This window comes from Chiloscyllium plagiosum, unplaced genomic scaffold (assembly GCF_037043375.1).
Source record: "Chiloscyllium plagiosum isolate Xiang-an unplaced genomic scaffold, Cpla_swu_hap1 HiC_scaffold_45, whole genome shotgun sequence".
Taxonomy (NCBI): domain Eukaryota; kingdom Metazoa; phylum Chordata; class Chondrichthyes; order Orectolobiformes; family Hemiscylliidae; genus Chiloscyllium; species Chiloscyllium plagiosum.
Window position 1 is genome coordinate 36,132,227 of NW_028270183.1, and position 20,945 is coordinate 36,153,171.

Here is a 20,945-nt window from a genome sequence, read left to right on the forward strand (position 1 = left end):
GTGGAAGGGCGCTGTGTAAGCCAGTCACCTGAAGGACAGGAGGACAAGGGTTGGAGACAGTGAGTGTAACTCGCAGTGAGTGACACCAGGAGACCACTCCCCAGTCACCCATCACGTACCATTCATTCGACGCAGGGAGAATGACAGATGGCCTTCTCCAGACCTGGTGGAGCTGAATGGGATCCAGGTGGGATTGATGGGGTTACCGCTCACATTGCCCTTCCTGGGGAGAGACAGGGCAGACATTTTAGGCCAGGGTCAGACAACAGCAGCAGCTGGGGATCATATTGACAATCGAGTAAAGATTCTCACCTCAAATAACGACACTCAATGGGAACAACAGCCCCATTGGTTCTCACAATGACAGATCCAGGATAGTTTGGGGTGTGGGTCAGGTGGGTGGTGTAGATCAGGAAATCCCCAGTGATCTGAAAGACACCAGGTTAAGGAATGGGGAACTGATCTGAAATGAGAAGGATCTACACAGGGTTCACAATGACATCATCCCATTGCAACAATTCTTCAGGGAATGTGACTGGCTCAGAGCCAGGAGACTTCTTCCTCCCAGAGCTGAGGAGTGTAGTATTAGAGGCAATAATCTCAAGGTTAGGGGTTAGTCATTTACCTCAGCATAGCGGTTCAATGCCTCACAGTGTGAGGGTTCTGGGATCAATTTCACCCTCAGTCAACTGCCTGTGTGGAGCTTGCACATTTTCCCTGTGTATGTGTAGGTCCTCTCTGGGTGCTCTGCTTTTCTCCCACAGTCCAAAGATGTGCAAGTCAGGTGAATTGGCTCTGCTAAATTTCTATTAATGCTCAGAGATACGGAGGCTAGGTGGGTTAATGATAGGAAATGCTGTGTTACATGGAGAGGGTAGGTGAGCGGGTCACTCTCCCCAGGGTTGGTCTGTACTCAATGAGCCAAAGGGCCTGCTTCCAACTATCGGGATTCTATGGTTCTCAGTCAGTTGTCAATGGGATACCTGCTGCTCGAGCCTGGGAATGCTCAGTTCATCAAATGGACTGAGTTTTTTTTCTGTAAACTCAACAGAACAGAATAGGGCCCCTAACAGATCAATAAGGCTGTCCATATGTGGACTCACTGGAGGTGAGTCAGATCCGAAAACAATATTTTGCTTCTGTATTTCCTGGGGAGAGACACATGGAAGAGAGGCAACTTGGTGGTAAATAGGGATGCCTCGGAAACGGTCAACATTGCTGCAGGGATGCCAGAAGTCTTAAAATACAAAGCTAGATAAATCCATGCGACCTGATCAGATGAATGTCAGGACATTATGGGAAGCTCGCTAAGACATTGCAGGGCCTGTAGCAGATATTTGTATCATTGATAGCCGTGGGTCACGTGCTGCAAAACTGGAGGGTGGCTAATGTTGAGGCATGGAAAAGCCACAACTTGATGTCAGTAATGGGTTTGTTGTTGGAGGAAACTCTGAGGGACAGGATCCAGATGCATTTCCAAAGTCAGGGAGTGATTAGGGATAGTCAGCGTGGTTTTGTGCATGGGAAGCCATGTCTGTCAAAATTGTTTGACTGTCTTTTGGAAGGGGTGACCAAAGAAAGAGGTGAAGGCTCAGTGATGAAAGTTGTTTGCATGGATTTTAGCAAAGCCTTTTGACAAGGTTCCACATGGTAGACTAATTTGTAAAATTAGGTCACATGGGTTTCATGGTGAGCTTGCCAACTGAATACAAAATTGGCCTCACAACAGGAGACGGTCATGGTAGAGGGTTGCAATTTGGATTGGAGGCCTGTGACCAGCGGTGTTTGGCAGGATTGGTGCTGGGTCCACTGCTGTTTGTCATTCATATAACTGACTTAGCAGAGAATGTAGGAGACATGATTAGTAATGTTGCGGATGAGACCAAATTGGTGGTACAGTGGACAGTGAAGAAAGCTATCGAAGAGAAGCAAGTTGGGCCAAGGAATGGCAGATGGAGTTTAATGTCAAGATTAGAATGGTGCTGAAACTTTATTGCTGGAACAGCACAGCAGGTCAGGCAGCATCTAGGGAACAGAAGATTCGACGTTTCGGGCACATGCCCTTCTTCAGGAATGATTCCTGAAGAAGGGCATGCGCCCGAAACGTCGAATCTTCTGTTCCCTAGATGCTGCCTGACCTGCTGTGCTGTTCCAGCAATAAAGTTTCAGCTTGGATCTCCAGCGTCTGCAGACCTCACTTTCTCCTAGAATGGTGCTGGAAAAGCACAGCAGGCCAGGCAGCATCCAAGGAGCAGAAAAATCGATGTTTCGCGCAAAAGTCCCACAACTGCTGTCTGTCTCTAACCCTTGTGTTGTCACGATGAAAGATGGTTTAATGCAGATAAATGTATGGTGTTGCATTTTGGGAAGATAAAGCAGGGCAGGTCTTACACAGTTAATGGTAGGGCCCTGAGAAGTGTAGGTGAACACAGGGAGACCAAAGGGTTCAGGTATACTGTTCATTGACAGTGGGATCACAGGCAGACAGGGTGGTGAAGGTGGCATTTGACACATTTGCCTTCATTGATCATAACATTCAGTACAGGGGCTTGGGTGTCATGTTGCAACAGGACAGAACATTGATGAGGCCACCTTTGGAATCCTCTGTACCGTTCTGGTTACCCAATGGGAAGGATGTTGTTAAGTTGGAAAGGATGTAAAAACGATGTATAAGGATGAGACTAGGACTGGAGGATTTGAGGCAGAGGGAGAGGCTGGGACTTTCTTGATCCTGCAGCATAGGAGGTTGAGTGTTGACCTTATCGAGATCCTTTTCCCCAAGATGGATCAGGGGAGTCGTAAGCTAGAGGGCTGAGGAGGGGGGTGTAGGTTTCAAGAGGCAGTTGTGGGGTAGCTGTTTCTGACAGACTGTGGTGCAAATATGGAATGAACTGCCAGCAGAAGTGGTAGTGACAGGTGTGACTGTATGACTTGGACTAAGATGCTAATCAGGAAACATTCAGGGCAGAGGAACATTGATGCACATGGTGATGATTTTCATTAACAGGAGAAATGAGGCTGCAAGTATATTTTGGCCTCATCATATTAGGACATGCACCCTCCACATTTTAGGAGGAGAGGTTGTTCACACAAGACCTGGGTTGATTAATCGGAACGTGACTCAAGAAAAGGAGAGCGTCAGGGACCAGGGAGAGGAAGCAGTAGTAAGAGAAAATATTGAAACAGAACAGCTTTCATCCAGGAGCCTGGTTATTTCACTGAGAGTAAGTTGGACATCTTCCAGCTCAAGGCACTTCAACTTGCACCTCCTGCTTATTTGAAAAAGAACAACCCGTCAGAATTAAGGTGGACGGAGTGACCCCTCCATTCAAATGGATCTGTCCACGGGCAGTGGAGCTGAAGCACTGAAGAACTATACAAGAGGTTCAGAGGGATCCGAATGTTCCAGACCAATGGGGATGACAACACAAGGGTAGAGACAGAAAGCAGTTGAAGCAAGGTCCAAAAGACAATGTAAAGGTAATGTGGAGTTTGAGAAAGCTGGGGTCAGACCCTCCCCCACACAATATTCATGCCCATCCCAGCCAGGGTCACAGTGAGGAACAATCGCCAACCCAAGCTGACAGCAAGTGACGAGGACTCCCGTTACCTGCAATCTTCTGCCACATTGAAATGTGACTCATTGATCGAGGAGGGTGACTGGTGGGTCTGAACCTAAGAGTGTGACAGTGAGAAATACTGAGATTGTCGTAGGATGCAGTTTGGAGACCGGGTTTGGGCAGAACAAAGTGCGTGGTCCTCATATTGACATCATACTTCACCTCCTCTTGGGAATGTTTGGTTGGGACAGTCTAGTGAGACATTTGCCAGGTATTTTTTTTAGAAAGATTAGATTCCCCTACAGTGTGGAAGCAGGCCCTTCGACCCATCAAACCTGATCTCCCAAAGAGTAATCCACTCTGACCCATTTCCCTCTGACTAATGCGCCTAACACTACAGGCAAGCGGCACAGTGGTTAGCACTGCTGCCTCACAGCGCCAGAGACCCGGGTTCAATTCCTGACTGTGTGGAGTTTGCACATTCTCCCCATGTCTGTGTGGGTTTCCTCCGGTTTCCTCCCACAGTCCAAAGATGTGCAGGGTCAGGTGAATTGGCTATGCTAAATTGCCCGTAGTGTTAGGTAGGGGATAAATGTAGGGGTAGGGGTGAGTTGCGCTTCGGCGGGTCGGTGTGGACTTGTTGGGCCGAAGGGCCTGTTTCCACACTGTAATGTAATCTAATCTAATGGCCAAGTCCCTGACCTGCACATCTTTGGACTATGGGAAGAAACTGGAGCATCTGGAGGAAATCACCACAGACAGAGTGAGAACGTGCAAACTCCACACAGCCAGTTGCCAGAGGCTGGGAACTAGCCTGGGTCCGTGGTGCTGCAAGGCAGCAGTGCTAACCATTACCCATACTGTATCTGTCCTGGGAGAGTGTGACAGACAGATTTGGAAGGATGTTGACATTCAATTTAAGGGTAGTGGAAACTTTACTGTCCACTCCAGTGTGGAGAGGACTTCACTGTGTATCTAACTCCATGCTGTCCTCCTTCTGGGAGTGTTTGATGGGGAGACTGTGAAGGTAACTTTACTCTGTATCTAATCTTATTCTCTCCCTGTTTGGGAATGTTTTATAGTGACAATGTGGAGAGGCACTTCGCTTTCAGTTGACCTTCAGCTCAAAGCAACAGAGCAGGTTTAAATCTGTACCAAACCATGTGCTATCACTATCTGGGAGTTTATGGCGAGACACTACCAAGGGAATCTGGAACCATGGTTACAGTGACATTCCGTGTTGAGCTTGGAGGGAAGGTGTGAACTTTCTGGGTGCTGTTGGAGGAGCCTTGGTGAATTGCTGCAGTGTATCTTGTAGACAGCAGAGGTACTGGAAGTAGGAAACCTCACACTTGGATAAGTATGTGTATGAACACAAAGCTTCAGAACACTGGAAACCCTGGGCCTACAAGTGGGAAAGAGAGATGAGTGGAGATAGAAGTGTGTTATATGGTGATAAAGACTCAATGGGCCTCTTTTGTATTCTGACAGGATGACCTATTTGAAGTCTATCCCATTTCACATGATAGAGATCAGTGTGAAGACAGGACTGAGGTGTACAGTCCTGATGCTGTACACAGAATCAGTCACTTTAGTCCAACTCATACATGACCAGATATCCTAATTAGTCCCATGTGCTAGCACCTGGCCCATATCCCACTGAAACCCTTCCTATTAAAGGCTGTAATTGTACCATCCTCCACTTTCTCCAGCAGCCCATTCCATACATGCATCACCCTCTCCATCAGAGCATTGCCCCTTGGGTCCCCTATTGATATCTTTCCACAACTAGAGGGCATAGGTTTAGCATGAGAGGGGGTTCTCCCACCCCAGGGAAAGACCTTGTCCATTTGTTATCTAGGCCCCTCATGATTTTATAAACCTTTCATGTCACCCCTCATCCTCCAACACTCCAGGGAAAACAGCCCTAGTCTATTCCACCTCTCCCATAGCTCAAATTCTCCAACCCTGGCAACATTCTTGAAAGGGTTCAGAAAAGATTTACAAGTTTCACAACAGCCTCCTGAGAGGTAGGAGACCACAATTGCCCATAATATGCCAACATTGGCCTAACCATGTACTGTATAGCTGCTACATGACCTCCCAACTCACTGTAGTAAAAAAGAACGCTTACCAAACAGCTTGTTCACTTTCCTATCTACCTGTGACTCTACTTTCAAGGAACCATGAACCTGCACTGCAAGGTTTTGGTTCAGCAACACTCCCCAGGGCATTACCAGTTCAGTGTCCAAGTGCTGCTCTGATTTGCTTCTCCAAAATACAGCACCTTGCAGTTATCAAAATTAAATGCCCATCCGATCAAGATCCTGTTGTAACCTTCACTGTCCTCTCGACCTTCAAATCTGGAGTCCTCTGCCATTTCATTCTGTTCACATCCAAATCATTTACCTCAATGGCAGACAGTAGTCAACCCAGCATCAATCCATGTGGCACTCCATTGGTCACAGGCCTCCAGTCTGAAAAGCAACCCTCCACCATCATCTTCTGTCCTCTACCTTCAGGGTCAGTTCTGTGTCCAAATGGCTAGTTCTGTATTCCATGAGATATAACTTTGCTAACCAACCAGTCTCCCAGGAGGAACCTTGTCAAATGCCTTCCTGAAATCCATAATTGATCATATCTACCACTCCCTCCAATCCGGTTATTTCTTCAAAAGAATAAATAAAGCAGATGGTGAGGATGGGGTCAAGCAGGTTTTTCAATCCTATTGAATCCCTCCACCTGTTGAGGTAGCCAGTGTCAAAGCAATGCCCTTTTAGGAGCTGGCCAGCTCAGTCAGTAATGAGGCTGCTGGGCCACAGGGCTGGCCATTCCCCTCTACACCCAGAATACATTCTGCCCCTTCACCCCCAACTGCTTCGTCTAAATGCTGTTCACACTGGAGGAACATGATCCATCAGCTGGCACAGTGTAATACAGTATCCAGCAGTTTGACCTGTCGTCATGTGACTCTGGACCCCATGAGATCCATGTTGACAACTCCCTTTTACCACATGGTGCTGCTACCCCTCTTGATAGGGAGAGAACAAAGTGGTAGCAGTGTATACCATGCTGTGTTTTATGGAACACAAGCAGTCAGGCCCTTCAGCCCTTTCACAGTTCCATTCTCATCCATGTGCCTATCCAATGACCAATTAAATGCCCTTAACATTAATGAGTCTACTACTGTTGGGGCATAGAATGCCCTGCCTTCTACTGAAGAAACTACCTTTCACATCTGTCCTATTATGATCACCTATCAGTTTAAAGCAAATGGCCCCTCATGCTAGCTATCACAATTGGAGGAAAGACTTGCTTGTCCAGTATCTAACCTGGATTGTCAGGTCTCAATTCAATGCCTCTACCCTCTAATGAACACAGCCTCAATTCCCTCAACCTCCTTTCCATTCCAGGCAACATCTTAGTTAAGCTCCTCCAGCCTTTCCAAAGCTTCCACATCCTTCCTATAATTCCATGAAGAGAAGTGTTTAATACTCCAAATGCAGCATATTCTACAGCTGTGACATAAGCTCATGGTTCTGAAACTCAATCCTGAGTAAATCCTAACACCACATGCCTTTTTAAACAAGGCTACCAACCTGGGTGGCAACTCTCGGGTCAATGCACATGGACACCAAGATCATTGCTCATCTGCACTGCCAAGATTCTTCCCATTAATCTAGTACTCTGCATTCCTGTTACTCCTTCCAAAGTGAATCACCTCACCTTTCCATATTGAACTCCATTTGTCATGCCTCAGCCTAGCTCTGCAGCTCATGTCCCTCACTAACCCACAACAATCTTAGTCCATCCAATTTTTTGGATACAATGGAGCTGCTGGCTCACTCATTAGAGGATAAAGTGAGCTCAGTGCTCAGCGTCTAGAGTCACATTCGGCCAGTCAGTCAATTTCCTTCCCTTCTCAAGGGAGGGAGAGAGAATTTTACAACCAATCCATTTCCATGACCTTTCTCCCATAAAAAGGAGTTGAAAGTCCTGTTTCCACTTTAGGGAAGTGAAAACCACCCATTTTCTATGCCCCTGTCTGGTCATAGCCTCAGGCACACAGATAATCCATTGCCCAATCAGCATTGGGGTAGGCCATTCCCCGAAACACCCTCCCCACCACCAGTCATTGCCCTTTGGATAGGACTAACCTCACCTGGATCCAAGGCTTACTGGGGCAGTCACAGCCTGAGAATCCACTACAACTGATTCTCAGCCCATTACAACACCATTCTCTGGGCTGCTTCAGCCTGCACTGACCCTACAGCCACCCTCAGCACCACAAAAGCAACCTTCAAAACCCTGGAATATACCCTACAGCCAGGTCCTCGCCTCACTGGCTCCCAAATCAGGTTCTATATCTGACACCCTGAGGCCAACTCTAAATGGAGAAAGCTGCAGGCATTTCTCTCAGACCCTGCAGCAAGTCATTTCCCAATGGATGCCTCACTCTGGCTGACTGAACTATAGAGACAGGAACAGTGGGAATCCACTTGGACACTTCTGAAGAGGATCAGAACAGACTGGAAACAGTTCCTGCAGCATGTTCTGCAATCAAATTCAGAAACCCCTTTCCAGTGAGGTCTACAGCCCCCTGTACTCACTGGATAAAGCAAACTGCAAACAATATCTTCAATAACCCAATCAATCATCCTGGAAGCTCAATGCATGGATTGGACAGGCCAAGCCCAGAGATTGTACACAGGAATATTTTAACAAGAGGATGCAGAAAAACCAGCTCCAGACAGAAGACACCATGAATCACTGCTTTATTGACTATGTCATCACAGGTTGATGGGTGTTCGCTTGTGTTTCCTGTACAGGACCGAGGCCAGCAATGAAGCAGAGATCAGACAGACCACTGTCACAGTCAGGGTCACCAACACAACCAACTCCACACCTACAGAACAAGGAGAAACCAATGGTTACTGAGAGAAACAGGGACAGAAAGGGAAAATAGCAGGTAGGCAGCTCCCCACCTGGAGACCTCGCCTGTATCCTTCCTTCAACCTCAGTTGCCAGGTTGGTCAGCCCAGTATCCAGGATGATCAAGGGACCAAGTGAGACCTCCCCTTCCCACTTCAATCCAGCTTCACTCTCTGCAAGATCAAACATCCAGTCAGGGAGAGATGGAGAGGGGAGGATCCCCAACATCAAGATGGTCAATGTCCTACCAGCTTCAGGACCAAGGTCTCTCCTTCCTCTGGAGGGGAACAGGATCTCCCTTGTGCTCCCACAGTTCCCCACATGGCAACAGGCACAAATGTCACTGTCAGATTCCTCCAATGGGGTCCAGCTAAACGAGAGAAACAGCCCATCAACCACATGGTGCATCACCTCTCCCAACAACAACATCCCTGAGGGACAGAGAGAGGGAACTTACATATTCTGCAGCTTCTGGAAAGTACAAGCTTTGTTCCTGGAATCTCCCTGATCCACGGCAGCAACTTTCAGGTGACAGGTGATGAAAATCTGAGGGACACATTCAGAACAAGGCAGTATTTAGTGACTCCCTCCCACTATGGAGAAGCCAATCAGCAGCTTCCTCTTACCAAAGAATGCTCTTCTCCATAGAAACGAAAGGCATCCAGGTCAAACCTGAGCTTGTCTGGCTCCCGCCCGTCTCCCAGCAACACAAAGGTTGAAAAGGAGTCCTCAGCTTTGCTGTCCAGGAGGCAACTGCAGATGGACAAAGGGCCGTGAAGTGAATGGAGGAAAGCCATTGAGATGGGAACAGTTGGAGATAGTAGAGAGCTCCTTACCCATTGTAGTCAATGATCCTGTATCTCAGGGTGGAGTCCTTGTCTGGGCTCAGTGTAGCTACACAGCGATCAATGTACAGCTTCAGGGGCACGTGATGGACCATTGAAACAGATGCCTCAATGTGAATGAGATCTCCCAGAGAGTAGACAGTGGAAGGGCGCTCTGTAAGCCAGTCACCTGAAGTACAGGAGGACAAGGGTTGGAGACAGTGAATGTAACTCGCAGTGAGTGACACCAGGAGATCCCTCCCCAGTCACCCATCACGTACCATTCATTAGGCGCAGGGAGAATGACAGATGGCCTTCTCCAGACCTGGTGGAGCTGAATGGGATCCAGGTGGGATTGATGGGGTTACTGCTCACATTGCCCTTCCTGGGAAGAGACAGGGCAGACATTTTAGGCCAGGGTCAGACAACAGCAGCAGCTGGGGATCATATTGACAATCGAGTAAAGATTCTCACCTCAAATAACGACACTCAATGGGAACAACAGCCCCATTGGTTCTCACAATGACAGATCCAGGATAGTTTGGGGTGTGGGTCAGGTGGGTGGTGTAGATCAGGAAATCCCCAGTGATCTGAAAAACACCAGTTTAAGGAATGGGGAACTGATTCTTAGTGAGAAGGATCTACATGGGGTTCACAACAGCAGCATCCCATTAAATGAATTCTTTACAGAACGTGACAGGCTCAGGGCCTGGAGGCTGTCTCTCGACCCCAGAGCTGGAGGGACTATTACTGGAATGCAATAGGTCACAGGTCAGGGGTGATGTTTTTAGGATCAATTTAAGATGGTATTGCATCATTCCAAAAGTCAGGAATTATTAGAATTCCCTATCCAAAGGACAGAGAATGCTCAGTTGGTGAACAGGATTGTTTTTAAAATCACAGCAGAATTACAGATAGATGGAACAGGAACATGGCGATCTTTATCTACAAGGTAAAACAGGAAGTCTTCAGATTATGGGAAGGGATTACTAACAAGGTTAGTGAAAGTTTCAGAGAGAAGCTGAAACAAGTTCAAAAACAATTAACCAGAATGGAACCAAAACAGTTTTACCAACAGGTCAGATATAGAGCTCAAGGACTAGACAAGTCAATTTATTCCCAACAGTCCCACAATTGGGATGAAACTAGACTAAGTGAGTCAAAAACCCAATCTGATTGAGAATAGGCTGCTCACCACAAAACTAAGCACATCATTCTGCTACAACATGACAGTTGTGTTCTTGTTATTTCACTATAGAGAAGTGTCATGCTGGAAGGCACCGATAGAAAGTCTAGTGTTCTATTCACATTCAGGTGAAAGATCAAACCACTCACAATTCACATTATAGCTAATGCACAGACAAAAACATCGTAACAGAACCACCTGTATAATCGAGCTTCCAAACCAATGAGAACAGCAGCACACATTTTGAGATAGAGACCAGTTAACATCTAGTCTAATCCAGCATAGGAAACTAGCAGGAGACAGACCCTCAGTAAGTCAATGTTCCTCAATGTAACCCTAACTGGAATAAGCTACAACCCAAGCTTCCTGCAAGTGTGGAGAACTCCCATTACCTGCAATCTGCTGCCACACTCATGCAGCCCATAGTCAAAGAGGACAGTGTGGTTCTCAGGGTAGACCCTGGTTGGCTGACAACCTACAGTCCCCAGGGTAAGGTCAGCAGCTTTAATCAAGTGCCCAGTTCCAAATAAATCCAGCTGGGCCTTGACCAGCAGGTTGTGCTCTCCACACTGCACCATCACAGTCTGTAGTGGGGACAAACTCACACCCTCAGACACTGGGAACCTAGGACCCCCATGAGAAGGGACTCTCTCAGGAACAGGGCTGGCTCTCACAATTCCCCATGGAAACCTCTGGTTCAAAAACTGCTGCCATGTGTCAGAGCAACAGACAGCTCCAACTAACATTAACACAAGGAACAAACCCCTCATTACAAAATCACCCATGATCCCAAACAACTCAACCATCCCCACATTCCCCAACCAGCTCCTTTTATACACACAACCTGCTTATTTTTATTGGTTACTGGGTGGATGTGGGCAGCGCTGGCCATGCCAACATTTCCTGACCAACCCCCAGCGAGGAGGAGAAAGTGAGGACTGCAGATGCTGGAGATCAGAGCTGAAAATGTGTTGCTGGAAAATCCCCAGCTATCCTGGAGAAGGTGTTAGGGAGAGTGGTACAGGAATGTGTGAACCCAGTTTCAGCGACGTTCCAACTGTGTAACATGGGAGGAAGGTGTGAACTTTCTGGGTGCGAGCGGTCGCAGGTTTGGAAGTTGCTGTTGGAGGAGCCTTGGTAAATTGCTGCAGTGTATGTTGTAGACCACACACAATCCGTCAGTGTCGACCAATGTTGGAGTGAGGGAATGTTGATGGTGGCGAATTAGACAATGTAGTTTCTATCGATTTCAGTAAGGCCTGAGACAAGGTCCCACACGGGAAGCTAATAAAGATAAAATCCCATTGGATCCAGGGTACGTTCGGAAGTTAGATCCAGAACTGTCTTTGAGCAGGAGACAGAGGGTTGTTGTTGAAGTTTATCTGTGTGACTGGAGCAGCGGTGTACCGCTTGGATTGGTGCTGGGTCCCACGCTGTTTGTCATCTCCATAAATGATGTCCGAGAGAGCGGGGGAGGATGATCAGTTAATTTGTGGGTGACACAATGATTGGCCGGGTGGTTGACAATGCAGAGGGATGTGTTAGGTTGTAGGAGGATACAAATGGATTGGTCCAATGGCCGCATTAGTGAGAGGTGCAAATTGGCTTAGGGATGAGGAAATTAGAGAAGGGAAAATGTGGTGAAGAGTGGTGTGGGAAGGGAAGGAGGGGTTCCATTTCATGGGGTAGGGATCTGTATAGCAGGGACGGTCTCCACCTAAACTGATGAAGTTTATCATTCCTGATGAAGAGCTTATGCTCAAAACGTCGTGCCTTCTGCTCCTTGGATGCTGCCTGCTGTGCTTTTCCAGCACCACACTGTTTGACTCTGCTTTCCAGCATCTGCTGTCTTCTCCTTCTCCCCCTTAACTACAAGGCAGACCATGAAAGAAGGAAAAAGGAAGGATAACTCGGGAGACGTTATTAGAGATGTTGGAAATCATGAAGGTACGAAAACTAGCACAGGGCCACTTTAGCTAAATGTTCGTAGCATTTGTAACAAGGTCGATCAGTTCATGGCACAAATCATCGCAAATGAATATGATTTAGTTGCCATTATGGAGATACGGTTACAGGATGGTCATGAGTGGGAGTTAAACATCCCGGGGTATCAGGCTATTCGGAAGGACAGACAGACAGACAGACAGGAAGGTAAGGGAGGTGATGCCGCTCCTGATATCCAAGGACGACATCTGGGTGTTGCTGAGAGATGATATTGGTTCCATGGAGAATTCAAGGAAGGAACAAGTCACTGATAGGTGTAGTCTATAGGCTACCCAAATTGTACATCACATTGTAATGGGACTGAGGAGGGAGCAAGCTATCCTTGATCAGGTCCTGTGTAATGAGACAGGAATAATTAATGACTTCATATTTCGGAATCTTCTTGGAAGGAGCAATCACAGTTTGGTTGAATTTAGAATAAAGCTGGAGAGCGTGAAGGTAAAATCCGATACCAGAGCCCTGTGCTTAAACACGGGAGACCTCAATAGGATGTGGGAGGATTTGGCTAAAGTAGACTGGAACCAAAGACCTTATGGTGGGACTTTCAAAGCAATATTTCAATGTGCTCAGCAAAAGTATATTCCAGTGAAAAGAAAGAATTGTAAGAAAAGGGGTAATCTGCCAAAGGAGGCTATCGAATCAAATGAGAAGTCATGGGAAAGCACAACATTGGGAAAGTTTTAAAGGTCAACAGAAAGCCACAAATAGAGCTATAAAGAAAAGTAAGATAGTTCTTTTTCCTCTCATAGACTAGCCCAGAATATAAAGACAGATTGCAAAGCTTTCTACAAATGTATGGAATGAAAAAGAATGGCTAAAGTAAACATTGGTGTCCCAGCGGACGAGAAGGGGCATTTAGTCATGGGATATGATCAAATGGCTGAGGCATTGTACAGGGTTTTGGGTGTCAGCCTTCACAGTGAAGGACATGAATAACATGCCAGTAATTGACAGAGACACAAAAGTAGGGGAGGACCTGGAAACAATCATGATCAGGGAAGAGGTATCTTCGGGCAAGCTCATGGAACTAAGACGACAAGTCTCCTGGCCCTCATGGAAGGCATCGCAGGGGGCTAAAGGAGATGGCAGGAGGAAGAGCAAGTGCACTTGTGGGAATGTTCCAAAACTTGCTGTACTCTGGGGCAGTTCCAGCAGATTGGAAAACAGCAAATGTTTCAACAGGGCAGTAGACAAGATGGGGAATTGTAGACTGGTTGGCCTAACCTCTGTAGTGGGGAAGATGCTTGAGTCTGTTATGAAGGAAGGAATAGTAAGGCATCAAGATAGAAATTGTCCCATTGTGCAGATGCAGCGTGAGTTCATGAAGGGCAGGTCACTCCAAACTAATCTTTTGGAATTTTATGAAACCATGAGAGTTATAAGGTAGCCAGGAAGGACCTGAAGAGAGAGCTAAGAGCAGCAAGGAGGGGACATGAAAGGTCCTTAGTTGGTAGGATTAGGGAAAACCCTAAGGCTTTCTATAGGTATGTCAGAAATAAAAGAATGACTAGGGTAGGAATAGGTTCAGTCAAGGATAGTAGTGGGAAGTTGCGTGTGGAGGCTGAAGAGATTGGAGACACTGAATGAATACCTTTCGTCAGTGTTCAATCAGGAACAGGACATTGTTGTCAATGTGAGTACTGAGTCACAATTAAGTAGAATGGATGGCTTTGAGGTATGTAGGGAAGAGGTGTTGGAAATCCTGGAAAAGGGTGAAAATAGATAAGTCCCCTGGGCCTGATGGTATTTATCCTAGGATTCTCTGGGAAGCAAGGGAGGAGATTGCAGAGCCATTGGCCTTGATTTTTATGTCCTCGTTGTCTACAGGAGTAGTGCCAGAAGACTGGAGGATAGCAAATGTGATTCCCTTGTTCAAAAAGGGGAGTAGGGATAACCCTAGTAACTATAGGCCGGTGAGTCTCACTTCTGTTGTGGGCAAAACCTTAGAGAGAATTGTAAGGGATAGGATTTATGAACATCTGGATAGGAATAATGTGATCAAGGATAGTCAGCATGGTTTTGTGAAGGGCAGGTCGTGCCTCACAAACCTTATTGAATTCTTTGAAAAGGTGACGAAGGAGGTGGACGAGGGGAAAGCAGTAGATGTGGTGTATATGGATTTTAGTAAGGCGTTTGATAAGGTTCCCCATGGTAGACTACTGCAAAAAATACGGAGGTATGGCATTAAGGGTGAGTTGGAGGTTTGGATTAGGAGTTGGCTGGCTGGAAGAAGACAGAGGGTAGTAGTTGATGGCAAAGGTTCATCTTGGAGTGCTGTCACTAGCGGTGTTCCGCAAGGATCTGTTTTGGGACCATTGCTGTTTGTCATTTTTATAAATGACCTGGAAGAGGGGTTAGAAGGTTGGGTGAGCAAGTTTGCGGATGATACGAAAGTCGGAGGAGTTGTAGACAGTGAGGAAGGATGTGGCAGGTTACAGCGGGATATAGATAAGCTGCAGAACTGGGCAGAAAGGTGGCAAATGGAGTTCAATGTAGCTAAGTGTGAGGTGATTCACTTTGGTAAGAGTCATAAAAAGATGGGGTACTGGGCTAACGGTCGGATACTTGGTAGTGTGGATGAGCAGAGGGATCTTGGTGTCCATGTACACAAATCTTTGAAAGTTGCCACCCAGGTAAATAGTGCGGTGAAGAAGGCATATGGCGTACTGGCTTTTATTGGTAGAGGAATTGAGTTCCAGAGTACTGAAGTCATGTTGCAGTTGTATAAGACTCTGGTGCGGCCACATCTGGAGTATTGTGTGCAGTTTTGGTCGCCATACTATAGGAAGGATGTGGAGGCACTGGAACGGGTGCAGAGGAGGTTTACCAGGATGTTGCCTGTTATGGTAGAAAGATCGTATGAGGAAAGGCTGAGGCACTTGGGGTTGTTTTCATTGGAGAAAAGAAGGTTTAGGGGTGACTTGATAGAGGTGTATACGATGATTAGGGGGTTAGATAGGGTCGACAGTGAGAATCTTTTTCCACGTATGGAGTCAGCTATTACAAGGGGGCATAGCTTTAAATTAAGGGGGGGTAGGTATAGGACAGATGTTAGGGGTAGGTTCTTTACTCAGCGAGTCGTGAGTTCATGGAATGCCCTGCCAGTAGCAGTGGTGGACTCTCCCTCATTATGGGCATTTAAGCGGGCATTGGATAGGCATATGGAGGATAGTGGGCTAGTGTAGGTTAGGTGGGCTTGGATCGGCGCAACATCGAGGGCCGAAGGGCCTGTACTGCGCTGTATTCTTCTATGTTCTATGTTCTATGTTCTATGATGAGCACGGTGGACCACAGGGAGCCAGTGGATTTCCAAAAGGCCTTCAACAAGGTGCCGCACGAGAGGCTGCTGCATAAGATAAAGATGCATGGCATTACGGATAAAGTATTAATATGGATACAGGATTGGTTGACTAACAGGAAGAAAAGCGTGGGGATGTGTATGCTATTTTGGTTAGCATACAATCCCTCGTGCTGTGCCTTAGGGATCGTTGTTGGGGCCATAATTATTCACAATTTACACAGATGATTCGGAATTGGGATCGAGGTGCAGTGTGTCAAAGTTTGCAAATGACACAAAGATGCAAAGTGTGTGGAGGACTGTGAACGTTACAGAGGAACCTAGATACTTACAGTGAGGGGCAAAGGTCTGGCAAATGGAATATAATGTTAATAAGTGTGAAGTCATCCATTTTGATAGGAGTAACAGTAAAAAGGACGAATACTTGAATGGTAAAAAGTTGCAGCATGCTGCCATGCAGAGGGACCTGGGTGTCCTTGAGCATGAATCCCAAGTTGGTCTGCAGGTACAGCAGGTCATTAAGAAGGCAAATGGAAAATTGTCCTTTTATTGCTGAAGGGATTGTGTTTAAAAGCAGGGACATTATATTGTGGCAGCACAGGGTGCTGGTGGGGCCATAACTGGAGTACCGCGTGCAGTTTTGGTCTTCCTTGAGAAAGGATGTACCGGCACTAGAGAGGACGCAGAGGCGGTTCACTGGGTGGGTGCCAGCGTTGAGAGAGATGGCTTATGAGGAGAGACGGAGTAGACTGGGATTCTCTTCATTGGAATTCAGAGGAATGAGGAATGATCTTAGAAAAACATATCTATTCCTGTCATCATTTTATATGATAGACATAGAGAGGATGTTTCCACTGGCAGGTGAAACTCGGACAGGTGGGTATAGCTCAATTAGAAGGAACAGATTTCAGACTGAATTGAGAAGGAACATCTTCACACAGAGGGTTGTGAATCTATGGAGTTCCCTGCCCCAATGAAGTTAGTTGATGTTACTTCAGTAAGTGTTTCTAAGGCGAAGATATGTTCTCTTTTTGAACAATAAAAGAATTAACGGTTAGAGTGAGAGGGCGGGTAAGTGGAGCTAAGGCCACAAAAAGATCAGCCAGATGGCCTACTACTGCTCCTCGTTCTTATTCTGTCCCTGAGAAATGTGAAGGGATGCACTTTCGAGGGAACAAAGAAGAAAAGGAAGTACTCAATGAATGGCAGGACACTAGGAAGCTCAGGAACAGAGGGATCTTGGAATACTATTCCACAGACCCCTGAAGGTGGCTGGATAGGTTTATAGAGGAGTTAAAATGACCTGTTGATGCTTGCCTGTGTCAGTTCAAGTATAAACTGTAAGAACAGGGAGATCATGTTGAAGCTGTACAGATCTTTGATTAGAGGACACAGCTGTAGTACTGTGTGCAGTTCTGGTCACCCCACAACAGGAAGGGTGTGGTTATACTGGAGAGGGTACAGAGGAGATTCACCCGAATGTTGTCTGGGATTGAACATTGCAGCTACGAGGAGACCTTGGATAAGCTCGGAAGGTTGTTCTCTTGGAGCAGAGAGATTGAGAGGAGATTTGGTGGAGGTGTATAAGATTAGGGACCAGGTGAATAGAAAGCAGCTGTTAGAAAATAGACAATAGGTGCAGGAGTAGGCCATTCTGCCCTTCGAGCCTGCACCGCCATTCAATATGATCATGGCTGATCATTCCTAATCAGTATCCTGTTCCTGCCTTATCTCCATATCCCTTGATTCCACTATCCTTGAGAGCTCTATCCAACTCTTTCTTAAATGAATGCAGAGAGTGGGCCTCCACTGCCCTCTGGGGCAGAGCATTCCACACAGCCACCACTCTCTGGGTGAACAAGTTTCTCCTTGTCTTTGTCCTAAATCGTCTACCCCGTATGTTTAAGCTGTTTCCTCTGGTTCAGCACTCGCCCATCAACGGAAACATGTTTCCTGCCTCCAGAGTGTCCAATCCTTTCATAATCTTATACGTCTCAATCAGATTCCCTCTCAGTCTTCTAAACTCAAGGGTATACAAGCCCAGTCGCTCCATTCTTTCAGTGTAAGGTAGTCCCGCCATTCCAGGAATTGACCTCGTGAATCTATGCTGCACTCCCTCAATCGCTAGAATGTCTTTCCTCAAATTTGGAGACCAGGACTGCACACAGTACTCCAGGAGTGGTATCACCAGGGCCCTGTACAGCTGCAGAAGAACCTCTTTGCTTCTATACTCAATTCCTCTTGTTATGAAGGGCAGCATGCTATTAGCCTTCTTCACTACCTGCTGTACCTGCATGCTTACCTTCATTGACTGGTGTACAAGAACACCCAGATCTCTGTACTGCCCCTTTAACTAAATTGATTCCATTGAGGTAGTAATCTGCCGTCCTGTTCTTGCCACCAAAGTGGATAACCTTACATTTATCCCACATTAAACTGCATCTGCCATGCATCTGACCACTCACCTAACTTGCCCAGGTCACCCTATAATCTCCTAACATCCTCATCACATTTCACCCTGCCACCCAGCTTAGTATCATCAGCAAATTTGCTAATGTTATTGCTAATACCATCTTCTATATCATTAACAGATTGTAAAAAGCTGCGGTCCCAGGACTGATCCCTGCGGTACCCCACTGGTCACTGCCTGCCATTCCGAAATGGAGCCGTTTATCACTCCTCTTTGTTTCCTATCAGCCAACCAACTTTCAATCCAAGTTAGTACAATGTAGACAACTCCTTCCTAACTGTAGCACACTGTGTGCTGCCATCTTTGTGTGGGACAGGACACCCCCAGGGATGGTGACTGTGGTCTTTGGGACATTCTGTGTAATGTACAATGCTGTAGTTATGGCAGGGTTAGCCTGGGCTTGTATGGTAGCACTGGCCCTGAGATGGTGCAAAGGAGAACCTTGCAGGGCTGCCTGCACTGTTTGTTTATGGTTACTGGGGTAAGGCCACGTTTCCCAGCCAGTTTTATTCACAGCTTTTAAGCTGTTGGATACACCTCAGCTGCATGCTCACTCATTTCAGTGGGTTAAATACAACCCCATTGCTGTAGGCCTGGAGTCACATGTAGGCCAGACTCAGCAAGAATGGCAGATTTCCTGTCCCAAAGTACATTCATGATCCAAATACATTTTAAACTACCAAAACAGATTCCAGGATCCTGTTCCCATTAGACAGATGGCTACTGGAGTTCCCCTACAACCTTCATTGGTGCTAATGCACATCAGGTTCTCTCCAAGTCTGATAACAAACTCCCTCAAATCAGGTTTCTATCCCTGCCAATGAGCAACACAGCAATGGCCTTCAGTGTGATTGGCCTAACCCAGTGCCCATCCTCTGAAGGCTGTGGACAGTTTCTATGCAGTTGACCACAGCTTGCTCCATCGCCTGGCATGGCCTTGGTGATGGCACTAACCTCATCTGGTTCCCAGGCTTACCAAGCCAGTCATTGGTTGAGAACCCATTGCAGCACCTCTCCTTGTAATTCATTCACATGCCATCACTGGCGAGGCCAGTATTTATTGCCCGTCCCGACTTATCCAGAGAGTAGTAAAGGTTCTGCTTCATTTCAGTGGGTCTCATGTAGGCCCGACCAGTTCAGGACAGTAGTTACTTTCCCTAAAAAAGGATCATTAATGAGTCAGATGGGTTTCTCCAACAATCAATGTGTTCATACTCATCATTAGGCTCATAATTCCTGATTTGTTTTAATGGATTCAGATTGCATATTCTGCTGTGTGGCAGGATTCAAACTGCGGTCCACAGAGAGTTACCCAGGGCTCGGGATTCACAGGCCAGCAATAATATCGCTGGGTCCTCACCTCACCCATGGTCTGCTCCATTCTCCACTGATTCTACAACCACTTTAACCACAAACCATTCCATCCTAATGCTTCTGACATTCCCTGACCACACCCAGCTCGCTTACCGTCCCTCAGCAATCAGGCTGTGTATCTGACACCCAGCACCAAGGACAAATGAGTGTCTGAAGCCTTCTCCATATTGAGTTCAATCCCTACAGCAATCCATTTTCCCCCAGTGGATGAATACACTCCCTCAATAAACTCCAAGTTGAAATAACCCACCAGAAAACAGCTTGTTTGAGAGGGGTCAGGACAGTCAGAAATTCACTTGGGGAATACAAGACTGGTCCACCCGTCCTGCAGGATTTAACACATTTGATCTTTGGACTGTACGCGAAACGTTTCAGAATTTACTGAGCCACAGCATTGTGGTTTATGGGCATGAAGGGACCATTTGGCCCCTCATACCTGTTTAACTAGCCCCTCAGTTTGAAAAACCCAATATGGATGTCAGAGATCTGAAACTCGCAAAATGCTGGAAAAGCTCAGGTCTGGCAGCAGCTGAGGAGAGAGAAACAGTTCATGCTGCAAATACAATTGGACACTTCTGAAGAGAGTGCCAGAAGACACTTGATACTTTGTCTTTCTCCCCCAGATGCTGTGAGGTTGACTGAGTTTCTCCAGCATGTTCTGTTTGCTTCACTGAGATTGATGGCTATGATTCCAATTGACACCATATCCAGAGCCTGGTCAAAGAGCCAGGGATACAGAGTGAACCACCACGCTGATCAAATGCTCTCAGCCTGAAACCAGCAGGCAGCCAACTCCCCACCTGGAGACCTCTCCTGCATCCTTACCTCCACCTCAGGCAGGGGCTCAGTTGCCAGGTTGGTCATCCCAGTATCCAGGATGATCAGGGGGTCAAGTGAGGCCTCCCCTTCCCACTTGAATCCAGCTTCACTCTCTGCAAGATCAAACATCCCAGTCAGGGAGAGATGGAGATGGAGATGGGAGGATCCCCAACATCAAGATGGTCAATGTCCTACCAGCTTCAGGACCAAGGTCTCTCCTTCCTCTGGAGGGGAACAGGATCTCCCTTGTGCTCCCACAGTTCCCCACATGGCAACAGGCACAAATGTCACTGTCAGATTCCTCCAATGGCGTCCAGCTCAACAAGAGAACGAGCCCATCAACCACATGGTGCATCACCTCTCCCAACAACAACATCCCTGAGGGACAGAGAGAGGGAACTTACATATTCTGCAGCTTCTGGAAAGTACAAGCTTTGTTCCTGGAATCTCCCTGATCCACTGCAGCAACTTTCAGGTG

The 20,945-nt window shown here is 46.9% G+C and overlaps 1 protein-coding gene across 1 annotated transcript; it reads right to left on the reverse strand.

Annotated features, from left to right (window-relative positions):
* Positions 1 to 8,350: 8,350 nt before the first annotated feature.
* Positions 8,351 to 20,596, reverse strand: LOC148136474 (zona pellucida sperm-binding protein 3-like). Its single transcript, XM_087983340.1, has 9 exons — positions 20,474 to 20,596; positions 10,895 to 11,086; positions 9,791 to 9,906; positions 9,598 to 9,701; positions 9,329 to 9,506; positions 9,119 to 9,245; positions 8,950 to 9,038; positions 8,741 to 8,862; positions 8,351 to 8,466 (listed from the first exon to the last, which is right to left on the reverse strand). Exons 1-9 carry the CDS (start codon positions 20,594 to 20,596, stop codon positions 8,351 to 8,353), a joined length of 1,167 nt encoding a protein of 388 aa, XP_087839466.1.
* Positions 20,597 to 20,945: the final 349 nt, after the last annotated feature.